Source organism: Apus apus, chromosome 3, assembly GCF_020740795.1.
Source record: "Apus apus isolate bApuApu2 chromosome 3, bApuApu2.pri.cur, whole genome shotgun sequence".
Taxonomy (NCBI): domain Eukaryota; kingdom Metazoa; phylum Chordata; class Aves; order Apodiformes; family Apodidae; genus Apus; species Apus apus.
This window is the reverse complement of record NC_067284.1, coordinates 21,165,445-21,181,550: the sequence shown is the minus strand read 5'-3', so window position 1 is coordinate 21,181,550 and position 16,106 is coordinate 21,165,445. Positions and strand designations below refer to the sequence as shown.

Sequence of the window (16,106 nt, the reverse complement as noted above, 5' to 3'; positions counted from 1 at the left end):
AATACTCTACCGACTATCCTTGCAATCTATGTTTACCAATATCAGAGAGAAGATATCAATTTTCAGTTATATACATTGATCTTTTAATTTCAAAAATATGCAAATGCCAAAGGAAGGAAAGTGTACTGCCACTAATTCACACATTTTTCTCTTCCTCCTTGAATTAAATCCATACAAGAAAAAGCAATGAAAACTGCAGTAGACAGGGAAGTTCCAACATCCACACTCCATATTACATACAAAAAAAGTTCTAGGCTGTATCTAAGAGATACAAAGTACTTATTTTTTTAATTGCATCCAGACCCTTCACCATCCTTGTGGCTCTCTTTTGGACACTCTCCAATAACTTGATGTCCTTTTTATATTGTGGTCCTCAAGGTGAGGCCGCACCAGTGCAGAGCAGAGTGGGACAATCACCTTCCTTGACCAGCTGGCAACACTCTGCTTGATGCACCCCAGGACACGGTTGGCCCTCCTGGCTGATAGGGCACACTGCTGGCTCATATTCATTGCCATCAACCAGGACACCCAGGTCCCTCTCCACCACACTCCTCTTCAGATACTCATTCCCTAAGCTGTACTTACCACCATGGTCGCCCCATCCCAGGTGCAGAATCCAGCCCTTGCCCTTGTTAAACTTCATGTGGTTGGTGACTGCCCATCTCTCTAACTTGTAGAGGTTTCTCTGCAGGGCCGGCCTGCCTGCCCTCAAGGGAATCAACAGCTCTTCCCAGTTTTGTATCACCGGCAAACTTGCTTAGAATTCCTTTGAGTGCCACATCCAAGTAATTGATGAAGATATTGAAGAGGACTGGCCCTAGGATGGAGTCCTGTGAGACCCCACTGATGACCAGTTGCGAGCCCACTCATTCCTTCACAGGCTCAACTTCATTCCTCTATTCCCAACTTTTCTGCCTCCTCCTTTACACCCTGAGCAGTGCAGGGCAGGTGGGGTATGGGGGCCATTCATGACAGATCCTTTTGCTGCTCCTTCCTCCCCACACTCTTCCCCTGCTCCAGTGTGTGGCCTTTCCATGGGCTGCAGTCCTGCAGGGTAAGACTGACTGCTCCTGCATGAGGTCCTCTCCCCAGGCCACAGGTCCTGCCCAGAGCCTGCTCCTGTGTGTGCACTCCATGGACTACAGTTCTGTCAGAGTACATCCACATGCTGCAGCATGGGGTCCTGCATGGGCTGCAGTGTGGATATCTCCTTTGGTATGGTCCTCTCCAGGGACTTTAGGGAAATACTTGCTCTACCATGGTTCTCTCCAGTGGCTGCAGAGGAATGTCTGTTCCAGTGCCTGCAGCACCTTCTTCACTGACCTTGGTGTCTGCTGGATTTTTTCTCACAGTTTTTCCTCACTTCTCTCTCAGCTGGGCAGCATTTTTTACCCTTTCTTAAATACATTTGTGGCATTCAGGATGTATAGTGCTTGTCTCGAACAATTCAAGAGATAAGTGATGGACTTTGGCACTCAGGATATCTGTTGTCTGTCTTGTGGCATCTGAGAGTTGAACAACATTTGCTGATGGACTAAAGAGATGTCTCAGCAACCCACCCAACCATTTTGCTTCCCCTCCTGCGATGAGTACCTGAGAACTGGGGAGTTCAGTGTGGGACATGCTGAGATCGGAGACAAAGGAGTTCTACAGCTGGTGCTGGGAGCAGAATACCCAGTGATAACCAGGCCTTGATATGAAAACCACCGACTTAGCAGGACAAGACAAAGAGTGCCAGTCTCAAGCCACTTCCTAGGACCGAAACTCCACTGCAACAAATTAATCCTGTGGTGCCAGTTGTCTCAACCTCCTCTTTTGTAATGGCTGATCTCATCAATTAGCCAAACAAAGACTACACAGCCCCTGGCATCATACCTGCCCCCTGCTATCTTGGAGGAGCAGGAGAAGATAGAAGGATTTTCTCACTTATTCAGGAAGAAAAGCGGGGGTGCAGTGGGCAAGAACTGTATAAAAATCTGAGACTCTATGGGTGCATTTGAAGCACTTCCCCACCAGGAACCACTTCCCCACTGACGACATCGCTGCACTGTGGTGGTAACTATGCTCTCACTTTGCTGTCCTCTGTATCTCTGCTTTCTCCTTTCTTTTCTGTCTCTGTTTTCCTCCCTGTCCTATCCGCTCTAGGGATTTTGCTGCGTTACTCTAATAAAAGTTTTTGTGTGCATGACATCTGGCCTCGTTTGCGTCTTAATTTCACCATTTGGGATCGCTGCCATGCAGCTCATCCCAGGAGAGGGAAGGCAGAATCCAGCCGCCCCAGCCTCCCACTGTGGTGAGGAGTGTTAGAAAGCAAGGGGGTTCTGCCCTATCTCTCATAAGACCGCACGCCAGCCCCGGTGCCTCTCTGTGCACCCGACGTTGTGTTATCTTTGTTTTGTCCTGGCAAGATCGTAAAAAATTGCCATGTATCCGAATATCGGATCATGACAACATTTCCACAGAGGTGCCACCGTCTTGGTTGAAGGACTCAGCCATGACCTCTGGCAAGTCCATTGGTGCTGACTATAAATGACTGTGTCCAGCACAGGGCAGCCCAACCTCTTCTCACAGCGGCCACACCTGCAACCCCCCCTAAATAAATCCTTGGCACCTAAACCAAACGCAGTTGCATAAACCTTATATAAAAAGAAAGGTATCTTCAAGTTAAGAAAATTCTGAAATATATTTACCTAGATGAATTCATGATAAATTTTTTAAACAAAAGAACTGGCTGATATTAATCTAGGGGAAAACAATTACAGAGCATGGGCCTACTACAATTATCCAGATGTGTACATCTCTACCTGGTCAGAAAACCTTGTTGATTGCTGTAAGACTTGCAGAGGCATGATATATGTGTGAGCAGAATGAATGCAGTGTTAGAGCCTTTAAAAATATGACACCTGCAGCGTAGTATAATCTGGAAATCACACTGCATGCAAATAGAATGAATAACAAAAAAATGAAGCCATCGTTCTGGCAGACTTATCTGTCAAATGTATATGTATACTGTTTCTTTCTATGAATTTCTAATCTATACCTTTCCAAACACGTCAGTATGAAATATGGTTATCTTTTAAATACGATTTTATGCAATTGTCTACAGGTCATTTAATCTCTCATTCTCTTAAAATGGAGGAAAGTGTAAATTGTGGATGTTGCTAGAGAAAATATTACTCAAAGGGATTCTGTATTAGCATTGGCAACAGCTGATAATCATACAGATTCACAGTATCACGATGCGCACTCTGTTATGCTGAATTACTTATTTTCTGACTTTTTCTTTTTGCAAAGGAAGTCAGAAGATAACATTCCAGCTAGATTTACTCCTACAGTGTGAGACTGTCATGCATTTTCAAAATAGAAGTTATAGACCATATTTTCTTTATGTAATATTTAGTATTTTTAGTTATCTAGTACTTTTAGCTATATAGAAAAAAAAACATGAAAGGTCTTTACATGCATGCATAAGTTAAAAGGAAGTTTTAATAACATTTTGGAAGTATTTTTGGCAATTCAGAAGCACAATATTTGAAGCCAGATAGCCAAAAGGAAGGCAGATCTTATGCCAGACTTCCTCACGAGACCATATACATTTAAAAGGATCACATCCCAAGATCTTATTAAACTCTGGCACAAAATCAGGTCTAAACAAATTCCATACTTTGCCCAAAGTGTGGCCAACACTGTAAAGGTTGTTCATCATTATACCAGCTGTAGTCACCTTCTACAAGTTAATTTGCTGACTGTGATAATCTTCATGGCTCAGACTCGCATTTACAGATTCCTAGTTATCCACAGTCATCCCCCAGGATAATGCAAAAATATTCTTGAGGAGGAAGTGGGCAGTGTATTTTGGATACCATGGTTTCATATCATGGAATTCTACAATTACCTGGATTAGAAATATTAAACAGAAGTCATGCCTACTTTCAGTGTAGAACACTGAATCCTGAGGTTTACTAATCCAAATAAACAGTTAAGCTGCAGCAAAAGGGGGTCACAATAAAAATTAGGCAGCTATGTCACCCATACTGAAGTGAAAGATAAATGATTTTTCAGGTAATGTTTGCTTAGCTTGCTAAAGCTTTTCAGATTTATTATTCACACTTCACCCTTAAAGTTCTTTAGACATTTTCTCAATAGCCTTTTTAAATAGTTTCATGTAAGTAATAAATAAAGAGCTTTTCAGAAGAGATTTGAAACAACCGAATTTCAGTCATACATTTTCAATAAACTGACCCATTCAGAAGTTACTGAAATAAAAAGGAGTTGCAAGCAGCATTACTACCCTTTCCCCTACAATTAAAATAACATCTGAAGACATACGTTAATATTTATCTCACATCTTGAGCTGGTCCATCCTGATTCACAAGAGCATTCATATCCATCAATGAGATCTATACATCTGCAATACAAAACAGTGTTATTCATATGAAACTATGCCATACTAGATTCAGCACTACTAGTATCATTCATACATTTCAAAAGAATGGTCTGATGTAACCTACTTAAATCCATGGCATTTTTAACTAGTTTTCATAATGGGTTTCCAATGTGTGTATTATGAGTGCTGTGGGGTTTTGTAAGGATACTGATTCTCATATTAAAAGACATCTTTCCGTTTCAACCTGCTGGCATATAACAGCTAAAGATTCTCTTTTAACTATATTAAACTGTAATTAATCCCCATGTAATGAAAATTCATTTATGCTAATGAACAAAAATGAAAGAGAAACTGAGATAATGTAACAGGATATTACATCAGCTTAAGCAGGCAACATCTGTCACCTTTAAGTGTGCTTGCACTCTTACTTTATGGAAGAATACAATTAATATCAAATTTCCCATATAAATAAATCTTAAATATTGCTAGTTAGGTACATTATCTTGGAGATAATAACAGTTAAAATAAAAATAACCACCTTCCATGAAGACAAGGATCTGGCGTGCATTCATTAACATTTATCTCACAGTTTGTTCCAATAAAACCTCTCCTACAGTGACACTTATATGAACTGATGTCATCAATACAACTTCCATTGTTGAGGCAAGGAGCAGACAAACATTCATCTATATTTACTTCACATCTATCACCTGTGTAAAAAACAGAAGATACAACTAAGTTTTAAAATCTAAACTCAAACCAACTAACAGTTTATTTACTGATATTAATAATTCCAAATATCACAAAAAACAGTATCACAGATTCTATTTTGAAGACTGTAGTGTCAGCCCCAGCAGCCCTAGAGCACTTTGGTCATTCTAGTGGAAAGTGCTCGGCAGGAGATTGGATTTGGCAGGTACCCCTAAGAAAATGAGCTGAGAGGGGTTGCTGTGCGATTCTGTATTTGACCAGACCTTGGCTCAGTGGTACTTCCACCATGCTAGCTGTATGTTGGTAGAAGTTAGAAGGGAGTTCTGAAGCCTGTTTATTCCCCCATCCCATACAAGCACTCAGGAGACAGCTTTTTGATCGCTTATGCTCCTTGGACACGCCTACTCACTTAGTGTCATACACTGTGGATCACTGGCATCTTATTTGGTATCACTACATGTGAGAACATAACACTTTGAGAAACAGATACTTCGTGAACACAATGCCAAAATCTAAATTCAGGAAGGGAGAAGTGAAGTTCAACTGTTATAGATCTAACTATCAAAGAGGAAATCTTCCTTGTAAGTCAGCATTAGGAAAGAAAATTCTTACTCTTCTCTTATCAAGGTATACTTCAAAAGCACTGGCATGATAGTAGTACTACACAATAATATTCTTTGAGTTCACATTACTTGCCACTCTTAAATGATTATTTTTCTTGTATCTGAATGGTGAGGGCATCTCTGTAACATCTTATTTCTATTCTACAGCATTATAAAAAAAGTTCATGTCATGATTGTGGATCTTTTGATTTTCCTGGTCCATTTAGCAAAGACTATGAGTTTTAAAATATGATAGACCTAAGGTTACTTTTTTTTTTTGGTAAATGAACAATTCCAATCTTTGCTCTTATAACCAACGGTATATTCAGTCAGTCATGCTTTCATTCTTATCTTTCCAATGCTGCTGATTAGAAATGGTATTAACTCCCCATGCAAACAAAAAAGTCTCTTCTCCTAAGAAGACTTAGTTATTTAAACTTACCAAATTAGTGAGAGGATATATTAATACAATTGGAAGTATTAATGTACACAGACTGCTGCTGGGTTTTGTACTATGTGCTCTTACTATACATTTAGACTTACATCAAAAAACTCACTTTCCTAGATAAACACATTACTTAGGAGGTGCAAATCTCCTGTATTTTAAGCATCAAAAATTCTCAGTTCAAATTCAGTAATTTGCTTTTGATAATATGAATGTGAAATCAATAAGAATTTGTAAAATACTTTTAGTGTTCTATGAATTTTAAGGCACCTCCTAAGAGGTGAAAAAAAAAAAAAAAAGGAAGAAAAAAAAAAAGAAAAAAAAACAAACCCTAGAATAGCTCTTTTCAGCATTTTTAACTACTTAAAGTAATTTGCTTTATAAATAATGTAATGCCATTCATTCCTACTGCTGCCTTTCACTGTCACTGTTTTATATCCTCTGCATAGGCATAATACATCCACTCAAGGAAATAAACCCCAAATCAAAAATATTACTCCAGCAATATACTAGCAGCAGATTCCAGAATCACCTAAGGAAATTTGATTTGAACATAATCAACTCAGCAGAAACTGAGGTAACTCAATGGCTGCAGCCATTAACTTGAAGATGTCAACAAATAATATATTGATTCTGAGAGACAGATTAAGGGTTAAAGTAATCAATGATAATTATTCTATATTCACATGTGCTTCCATTACTGCATAATCTATTGAGGAAGAAAAATTATAGTTCCTTTAGATCATTAACATCTTGTAATTAAATAGATTCTGTTTTACAGTCCTGACCTGCTCTTATTATTTATGCTACATTGATCTACTACCTCAATGTCATTGAATAAATTTTTGCCTGAACAGCTCAGTGAATGCAATGGTAATACAGTGAAAATCCATTACTGCATTCTGGGAAAAGAAGATTCAGTGCATAAATTTAAGGTGTCAATAACTGATTACAAAAATTACATTTCAAAAGACAAGACATATTGGGAAAAATATGTTTTATATTTTCCTTTTATTCCTAGGAAAAAAAACAACCAACCAAACAAAAACCACACCTTACATTTATAATCTTGCAGGGTTTGAAAAACAGGAATCACTGCAGCATTTATTTAAAAACAAAAAAAAAACATTCAGAATTTCATATTCAGAATTACCAAATTTTGGAGAAATATTCAACATTTATAGAGATTTTCCTTTTCTGTAACTTGTAGATTTAAACTAGATATGACTTGATACATTTAATAGTCACAATAAAAGAGAAGAAGTTAGTAAAATGCCACAGAACTGTAATCAAATCTGCAACAAGTCTTAAAAAAAACAATTGATAGGTTAGTTCCACTGAAGTGCCCAAACACTTGCTTAGTTGATTTGGAAAAAAAAAAGAGTAATGAATTTAGTAAAATTCTGATAAAAGTTCCAAATTAGAACTAATCATTCATATGAGGGAAGTCAGAGTGTAATACATCCCACCTAATTTTAACAATTGTAAAACTGAGCAGCTTGTTTAAGATAGCTGTCTAAAATCACTTTAAAACACATACAGAGAGAAGCAGCTTCAAAGGGTGATCTGTATAATGTCTTCAAGACCACTTTAATACCCTAGTGGCTGGGATAGAGCAATTTTTCTTCATAGGAGCTAGAACAGCGCTATGTTTTGGATTTATTATAGGATTTGGTATTAAAAGAATATTTATAATATACTGTTATTTTTATTGTTGCTAAGATATAAGGACTTCGCTACTTCTGTTGCATTCCTAGTGTGGTGGTGCAGAAGGAGATGGGAGGGAGCATAGCCAGAGCAATGGATCCAAATTGGCCAATGGAATACATACAACATCATGCTGAGTATATAGATGAGGGTTGGCTGAGAAACTCGCGCTCATCTGGGATTGTGGTTTTAGGATTTCTCTACTCAGGGATTGCTAGCCAGCAATGGTCTTGGCATTGGTCAGCTGCTGGTAAGTTGTGCACTACTGTGCACTACTTGTTTGTATATTCTAATGTTATTATTACTATTTGTATATTTTATTTCAGTTACTAAATTGTTTTTATCTCAAGCCATGAGTCTCTTTACCTTTACTTTCCCAATTCTCTCCTCTATGCCCCAGTGGGCAGGCCAGAGTGAGGAAGCAGCTCTATGGTATTCAGCTGCCTCCCAGCTTAAAATGATGACACAAAATAATATGCTCAGTAGTAGAAGTTAGTTCAAATGTTCCTGCCAAAATGCACTAAGTGAAAATATTAATAGGTTTTCTAAAACATAATTTACATTCAGATGCTAAAATTTCTTCTTCAAATTCAACATCCTTATTCTAATACCCTCTGAACAAATGAAACCAAACATGTCCCTGGCATTAATCCCTTAGCATCACTGCATTAATCCATTTCCTTATGAAAAAACATTTTCATTCAAATTATTTCCAAGAGCAAAAATGTGCTAACTTTGCAATTTGTCAAACTGTAGATACAAAAAGGCTGGCAATCATTCATGACTGTAACCTGGACATTCTGTCATTCTCTTCCATTGTGACTGTCATTTAATTTGAAACCTGTCTTCTTTTTCAATTCTTGGTCAAAGTATGAAAACTTTTTGAAAATATATTTTCTGTTTTATATACTTCTTATTAAAGGAGACATACTAGAACTTTCACATGTACTTTAAAAATACATAAAACCTCAATATACCAATAGAAATTTATTTGATTGTTAGGGCTAAGGACTGAGGAAAATTATCATCTACAGACATCCTCAGGGTTTTTTTGTTGTTTTGGGTTTTTTTAATAGGAGATCAAGAGATTTGAATGCTATTTCAGAAGGTTTCAGGATATTAACTTCTAAGTTGCTAGTATGAAAAGAGCGGAACAAGGAGAAAAACAGAAGTTTGTCTAAGAATAAAGTAAAAAAATAAAACAAATGCATAATAAAAACCAATTGGTTGCTGAGAAAGTATCTGAAATTGCAAAGGAACACTAAATTAGCCTGGTATTAAAGATATAGAAAAAAAATGGAAGTTCTATGGCAACTGAAAAATGTATATCCAGTTGAAAAGAACCAGAACTGAGAGAGAAGGAATCACTCAGCAACACCTAGTTTTTCTCTTTAAGTCAATTTTAGTATCAACTGTTATCATAAAATTACTAACAACTATTTGTGACCATTCTATGAAATGGCATAATAGATATGACTGTAATCAAAAGATCAGTCAAATTTATCATATGGTATATATGATGGACATTAATGTATAACCAATAATGAAGCTAAATATATATAGAAAAAAGATTGTATAGCGTAAGTTTAAGGAATAAAAATATTGCTAACTTATATCTGCAATATTGCAGATATATTACAACCCATATTGCAGAGTACTTTTAAGCTATGGATAAAAATTAACTCATTTGTTAGAGTGTTTAACCCCAAAAGAAGTACAAAATGAGGAGCAACAGTGTTTTCTAACATGCCTATCTATCACAGAAATTCTGAATAATAATGGTAATGCTTGTGAAAAATGTCTACATTTGTACATGAACTTTAGGTCCTAGTATCATACTTACTTGAACTTACTGGTGTTTAATGAATTAGCTTATTTTAACTCTTTTTTTTTTAAATCATAATTCATCTTTTTAATCATCATTCATCCAACAGTTGTGCTCATTACTGATATAACTCCAAGAAATATTTAACTGAAACAATTATAAATCATCGGCAGAAGCTGTGGAAAAACACTACAATATGATACTCTAACACTGGTAGGTATTTATAGCTTAAAAACCTTAGTTTGGACAGATAGAAAATATGTATTCAAGCATGTTTGATCTTGACCATGATCTAGAATGGTAGCTTGTCTTTCTTAGCTTAATTTTTGCACAAGAGAAGAAAATACAAAATACTACAGAAAAAAATATTTATATATTTATATTTATATTTTTATATATATATATATATATATATATCTGCTGAGATATCTGGGATAAAAAGCCATGAAAATATAAACTTGCTTATAAAAAAATAATGTAAACACATCTCACAACTAAAGCAAAAACAAGGTAGGAGGAGTACTAGGTGAAAAATTCAGATATGTTATTTATTACAGGAAGATGCGGAAGACACATTTTGAAAAAAAAAATGGTATGACATCAAATAATCTGTAATAGATTCTACCAGGAATAAATTTATTTCCACAGCTTCTGAAACATTTTCTGTAATAAATACATTTTCCAAATACATATGTAAAAAACATTGTAAATAAATGTTTTAGTATCCTTAGAAGCCATTTTTCAGCAGAATTTGTCTTTCATCTCCAATAAATTAACTTTGACACAAACTACCCTGATCATATTCTAAAACAACCATCTTACAAACCTAAAAATATGCTGCCTTTTAAAATTAGTAACTTACTGCAAAGAACTGGCACTCATTTGTCATGCTGACATTAATCTTGTCAACAGCATAATGCTCTTCTAACATCATTTTAGTATTGCCCCATTCAGCCTGAGTGAATAAGCTGCAACTAAAGTTTTCAAAGTATGCTGCATGGAAAACTAGGGTTGAAGAGGTTGAAGAGCTTGTTCTTGTTGATATCATCCTAAGAAAGATTTATTATAGGATAGTGACTAACACCAGAGAGTTAGATTTTCTGTTTCTATTGTATTTTATGTCAGTAATAGATTTAGTTCATACAGTTACTTCACCTTCCTTATATTAAGTCAAGTTAAACTGGTGCTGTTCGAACTGCAGAAACTTCGAGTTGTTGCAAACTACTTTGAAATAAGCATTTTTTTCTTTGTTTAGACAAGCATTGATTTCCATTCTGGATAGAAAAGCAAAGACAACTTTGCAAGATAAGACCAGACCACAGGATTCAAAGTAATTAAGACAAATACAGTTTAATTTCCTTGGTCTCAAACTTTAAAGATACTTGCTTTCATAGAATCTCAATTTTGGATCTTAGATACGTATGCATGGACAATTTCTGAGTACCGTATCTTTCAATTTAATTTAAACGTGAATGCAAGAACCAGAGGGATTACATATAAAAACATTACCTGTAGCTTGCACTGTCTGGTATTTAGATATTTGAACTGTAGACCAGAGCATGATGAAACTATCAGGAGCAGCAATCTACCAAAGCAAATTACTTATTGGATTATTGCTGTGCCTAGACACAGACAGCAACAGATCAAGCATCACATCTTAATGATTTGAACACTTTCTGCTAAAAATAATAGAAATTCAAAAATTCATAACCTTGTAACAGGTGAAAGAGAACACAACATAGAAAGAGTCTAGAATTTAATGACAGTCTGATAGTCAAAATTATCAGCATTGAAAAACATTTATATTAAAATTATTAAAGTTGTTATATCAAAAATCCCCCCAAATCTTTCCAGTATCCAACCCTTTCCACTGGTGTTATGCTTAAGTTCCACATGTCCCTGAGAGTCTAAAGTGTGCCACTGCAGTTTTCTCCTCAAAACTGCAGATGGGAGGGGAGGGCATTGCAATGATTTGCCAACATCATGACATCTTTGCCAGAAGAACTGTGATATGTGTGGTGGAGGATGTATTTCTTTTCTTCATTTGAAGGAACATGATGATGATCATAGAATCACAAAATTACCTTGGTTAAAAAAGACCTTCAAAGATCACCAAGTCCAACCATCAACCTAACACTAACAAGTTCTTAACTAAACCATATCTCTAAGTACTGCAGCTATAAGACTCAAATGCCTCCAGGGATGGTGACTCCACCACTGCTCTGGGCAGCCTGTTCCAAAGCCTGATAACCCTTTCTGCGAAGAAATTGTTCCTAACATCCAATCTAAACTTTCTCTCATACAACTTGAGCCTATTACTTCTTGTCCTGTCTCTTGTAACTTCATTGAACAGCCTGATCCCCACCTCTTTGCAACTTTTCAGGTGGTTCTAGTAGAGAGTGGTAAGGTCTCCTTTCAGCTTCCTTTTCTCTCTTTCTTGATACATTCTTCTTTCCTTAGACTTGGGCTCTGCTTGGGTGTCCCTCTATAGCTTTCCATGTCACAGCTCCCTTCCGTCTCCCAGGCTGCCAGTTGTATCCTGGCTGTGGCCCCCAACCTCAGGCCCACAAAGGACTATGGTTTGTCAGGCACAGACAGGGTGTCACTCCCTCCCAAGACAGGCCACCACCACAGCTGCAGCCAGAGCAGGGGAGGCAGAAGTCTAGCCCAGGGGTTAAACCAGTGACACCCACCTGAGCCCCTGCACAGCCAGGTCAGTGCACAGCCAGTGCCCTCTGCTGAGGGCAGAAATCTTATTTACTGGATTACAAAATTATAATATCAAGCTAAACCTAAAGATATCACAGTTTAGAATTCTGATTCAGTTCACAGATGAATAAACTTAAAAGAATGAATGGAGAACAAGGTAATTCTGAAGAGAGTGCAAAGAAAATCAATTAATTTATTTCTGAATATTAGAAACATCACGACAAAAAATGTCATAGTTGTCAATATTGCCAGAAGAAGCCAAATTGTAGCTGGGCAAGCTGCAAGTATAAATTCAATATTTATGACATTTTAACTTTGAACTTAAGAACATAAAGTTCAGCAGCAGCAATTACTTTACTGAAACTGAGAAAAACTTTTAAAACTAAAATATAAACTTGTAACTGAAATACAAATTTATGAGAATCAGAGTATCTCTCATTTGAACAAGTAGAGTTCAATAGGAAAAAAGAACTTTATTAGCGTGACATGTGGCATATATAATGTATATATTTAATATATTTCATATATATATTAACGCACATATAATCTCATAGAAATAACCATACTTTTTGCAGCACAGTCACTGTTTATTAGCTATTTTAATTTTAACATTGTAATATAAAATGGAGTGTAAAATAAAATAAGGGAAAACTGGAGAGATGTACTATGTGGTAAAGACACCAAGGAAAAGATGTTCTAGCCTAATTATAAAATAAGTATAGCTATGTTTAAAAACACATTCACACTTACTTCCTTATTACTCTATAACCTGAATATACTAATACTATTATTATTATAGCTTTTGATTTTCTTCTCTATTAGGCATGTTTTGCATAGTCTGTAATGGCTTCATTTAAACCTGAAGCACTTAAGACTTTTTTAGTCACATAATAATAAATCATCAGTTTACTGTATCACTAGAAACTTAAACTGTCTTTCTTTTCTTGGGACACAAGGAATCACACCTACTACTACTAAAGTAATGTATTATTCACATTACAGTTTAAATGTCCCACCAGCAATGAGAACCATACTGTCCTTGGAGGTTTTCCAGACCCAAATGGACAAAGTCCTAACCAGTCTTGGTCTGACACTACTTTCAGCAAGAGGTTGGACTTGAGTTTCACAAGGTCCCTTCCAACCTGAATTATCCTGATTCAAGAATGAAATTTCCCCTGGTAGCTTGACCTGGTAGCCTGGTTAATGGCAAAATCTATGGGATCTAAAATGTGCAATGGGTGCAAAGAAGCAGATAACAATGCATGAAGAATTAGCTCATGTTTATAGGCAAAATTACTTGTGCGTACTTCATTATAGACTAATAATTTTCAAGATTCTAATGCTATTAAATAACACTCTGGTCAAAGCAGGCTTCTTTTTTTTCCCATTCAGATAGGTGCTACTCACACACTGAGACTCCATGCAGACAAACTCTTGGAAATAATCTTAGTAACTAGAAATAAACTGAATAACTGATGAGGAAATTAATTATTTAGAATACAGGTATGCTTTGGGTACTATATTTAGGCATTAATCTTTGGTTCATTTAATTACTGTAGCACAACATCTTTACTATTTGTTTCAAAGTACTTTAGGCTTACGGCAGGGAAATAACATAGATCCCAGTCACGTAATCAGTGAGACCCAGGAAGCTGTCCCACACATTTTTCCACTACAAACTAGGAAAAAAAAGCCAATGGAATTACTAAGAAAGCTACTAGACTCCTAGAATGAGAGGTCAACTCATTGTACTTTAGTGAACAAAACACTCTTTATGATGTCATCTACTTCTCTGAATCTTGTTGAGGATAAACGACAGAGATTTCTGGCAGAGATAGCTACAAAGAACCAAAAATCCCATGATATTACAATGGCCATGCTTTTCAGAAATAAGCAGCACAGCTTTACAGTAGGACTTTGAATGTATAGCATGTTGAATTCTGTGAAGTGAAGCCATCATTTAGTACTCATTGCTTTAGATATTTATTGCTCTGATTGATTGAAACTTCCACGATTTTTAGGTGATTAATTGTATGGTTTGATCTAACTAGTTCCCAGTTATAAGTTTTTGAGTGCATAGCAAAAAAACATGCCATCAGAAATAGCTATCAAAATACTTACTTAATTTGTAACATCTTTTAGAAAAACTAGAATAATTTAATATACAGGATTTAGACATTAAATACATTTGCAATTTAAACAAAACCCAAAGAAATATTTCAGAATAACAGAATAATAGACTGGAAGTATAATGCATAATGTTCCTCTGTGGTGTTCTAGCATTAAAGCTGCTTAAAAGTTCCTTTGTCACAGTACTTATAGCAAAGCAATTGGTGTAGAAATTGGTATTTCAATCCCCTGGGCCTTGGTAATTCTTACAGAATAGAAACTCCTTTAAAGCATGCACAGTCACATACTTGAATAGGTTCAAAAACCTCTCCAAAGTTACACTTGCTGAAAAGTAGAGACTTTCCTAGCTAGCAGTAACAGCTAAGAAACAGCTCTAACTGTTCCATCAGGACGTTCTCCAATCTATTGTAGGCATAACATGAAGCACTGATTTTGGCTCTAGAAGCCCTAGAGAATTTAAATTCTCACCTAATAGTTTACCATAACAGATAAGATCTAGATAAAATCACGTGACAACAAACTCTCAAATGTTCTTACTGGATAGACCTATCCCCTGAATTCTGCATTTCAAGCAGCTCAAAAAATCTTCAAGGAAGTATCCTACATCTGCTTTACCTTGAAGCAGGGATCTGATAGATTGTATCTTTGAGAAGGTAAATCAGAATGTTATCAATCTCAGTTACTACCTCAGTTACCTGAGGACTGTCTCAGTTTTATTAGATGTTCCTGTTCTGTTAAATAGTATGTGTGCAACCCAAGAAGGATACTTACATGGTATATATAGTTTCATGATCAAAAGCACAAGCTAAATCACAGAACTTCACTGCAGCACTTCCAGAATTAAGATGCAATGTTTAACAGTGATTCTGCTCTCGTGAGACATTGCTTCCCAGAGGAAGGGATTATTATTACTGCTGCTGCTACTACTATTACTACTACTACTACTACAATTACTTTGACTGCCATTTTGTGGCAACAAGAAAGAAATAATAAAAGTGGTGCCAATAGTCTTAGAAGCTTCAGCAAAATCTGTTACTTTGAGAGAGGCAACCAGCCTTTGCATGAAGTTCACAAGGGAAGTCAGGAACAGAAGGTTCAGAAACTAGAAAACTAAGGGAAGAACTAGCAGCACATGTCTAGGCAGCAGGATACAGAAGGAGTGTTAGAGTTCCTAAGAAAGTTATTTTAAACAGTAGCTCTGAAAGGTCAAAAGCACTTTAGCCATGTTCGTATGGCATTGTATCTGGTTTTACTGCCATGCCTCTAAGAAAAAATAACTGGCCTGGGGCTGACACTATCTAATGCAGCTAATTTTTTTTCGTCATTCAATCTAGCTTGCAAATTCTGTACTGTGATGTATGCTTCCTGCCGTCAGCTGCGTGAGTCTAAGGGATCCTCTTCCTCCATTTTCACAAACAAATTAAAAAATTGTTCTGAAACATTTCCAGATCTGTTTGATATGGAGCAAGAATGGTTCACATAAACTGGATGTACATATGGCTCATCCACTGGATATTTTATTGAAAATAGTTCTTCTAGGGTTTGTTGTTTTTTTCACTTAGTATAAAGACTGGCTAGAGAGAGAGAGAA

The 16,106-nt window shown here is 36.3% G+C and overlaps 1 protein-coding gene across 1 annotated transcript in view; it reads right to left on the bottom strand.

Annotated features, from left to right (window-relative positions):
- Nucleotides 1–16,106, bottom strand: part of EYS (eyes shut homolog) — a 686,220-nt gene that overhangs the window by 432,175 nt on the left and 237,939 nt on the right. Inside the window, exons 18-19 of the mRNA XM_051613735.1 lie at nt 4,926–5,097; nt 4,330–4,408 (exon numbers count right to left, since the gene is read on the bottom strand). Coding sequence (XP_051469695.1) covers nt 4,330–4,408; nt 4,926–5,097 — 251 coding nt within the window. The remainder of the gene's footprint in view (nt 1–4,329; nt 4,409–4,925; nt 5,098–16,106) is intronic.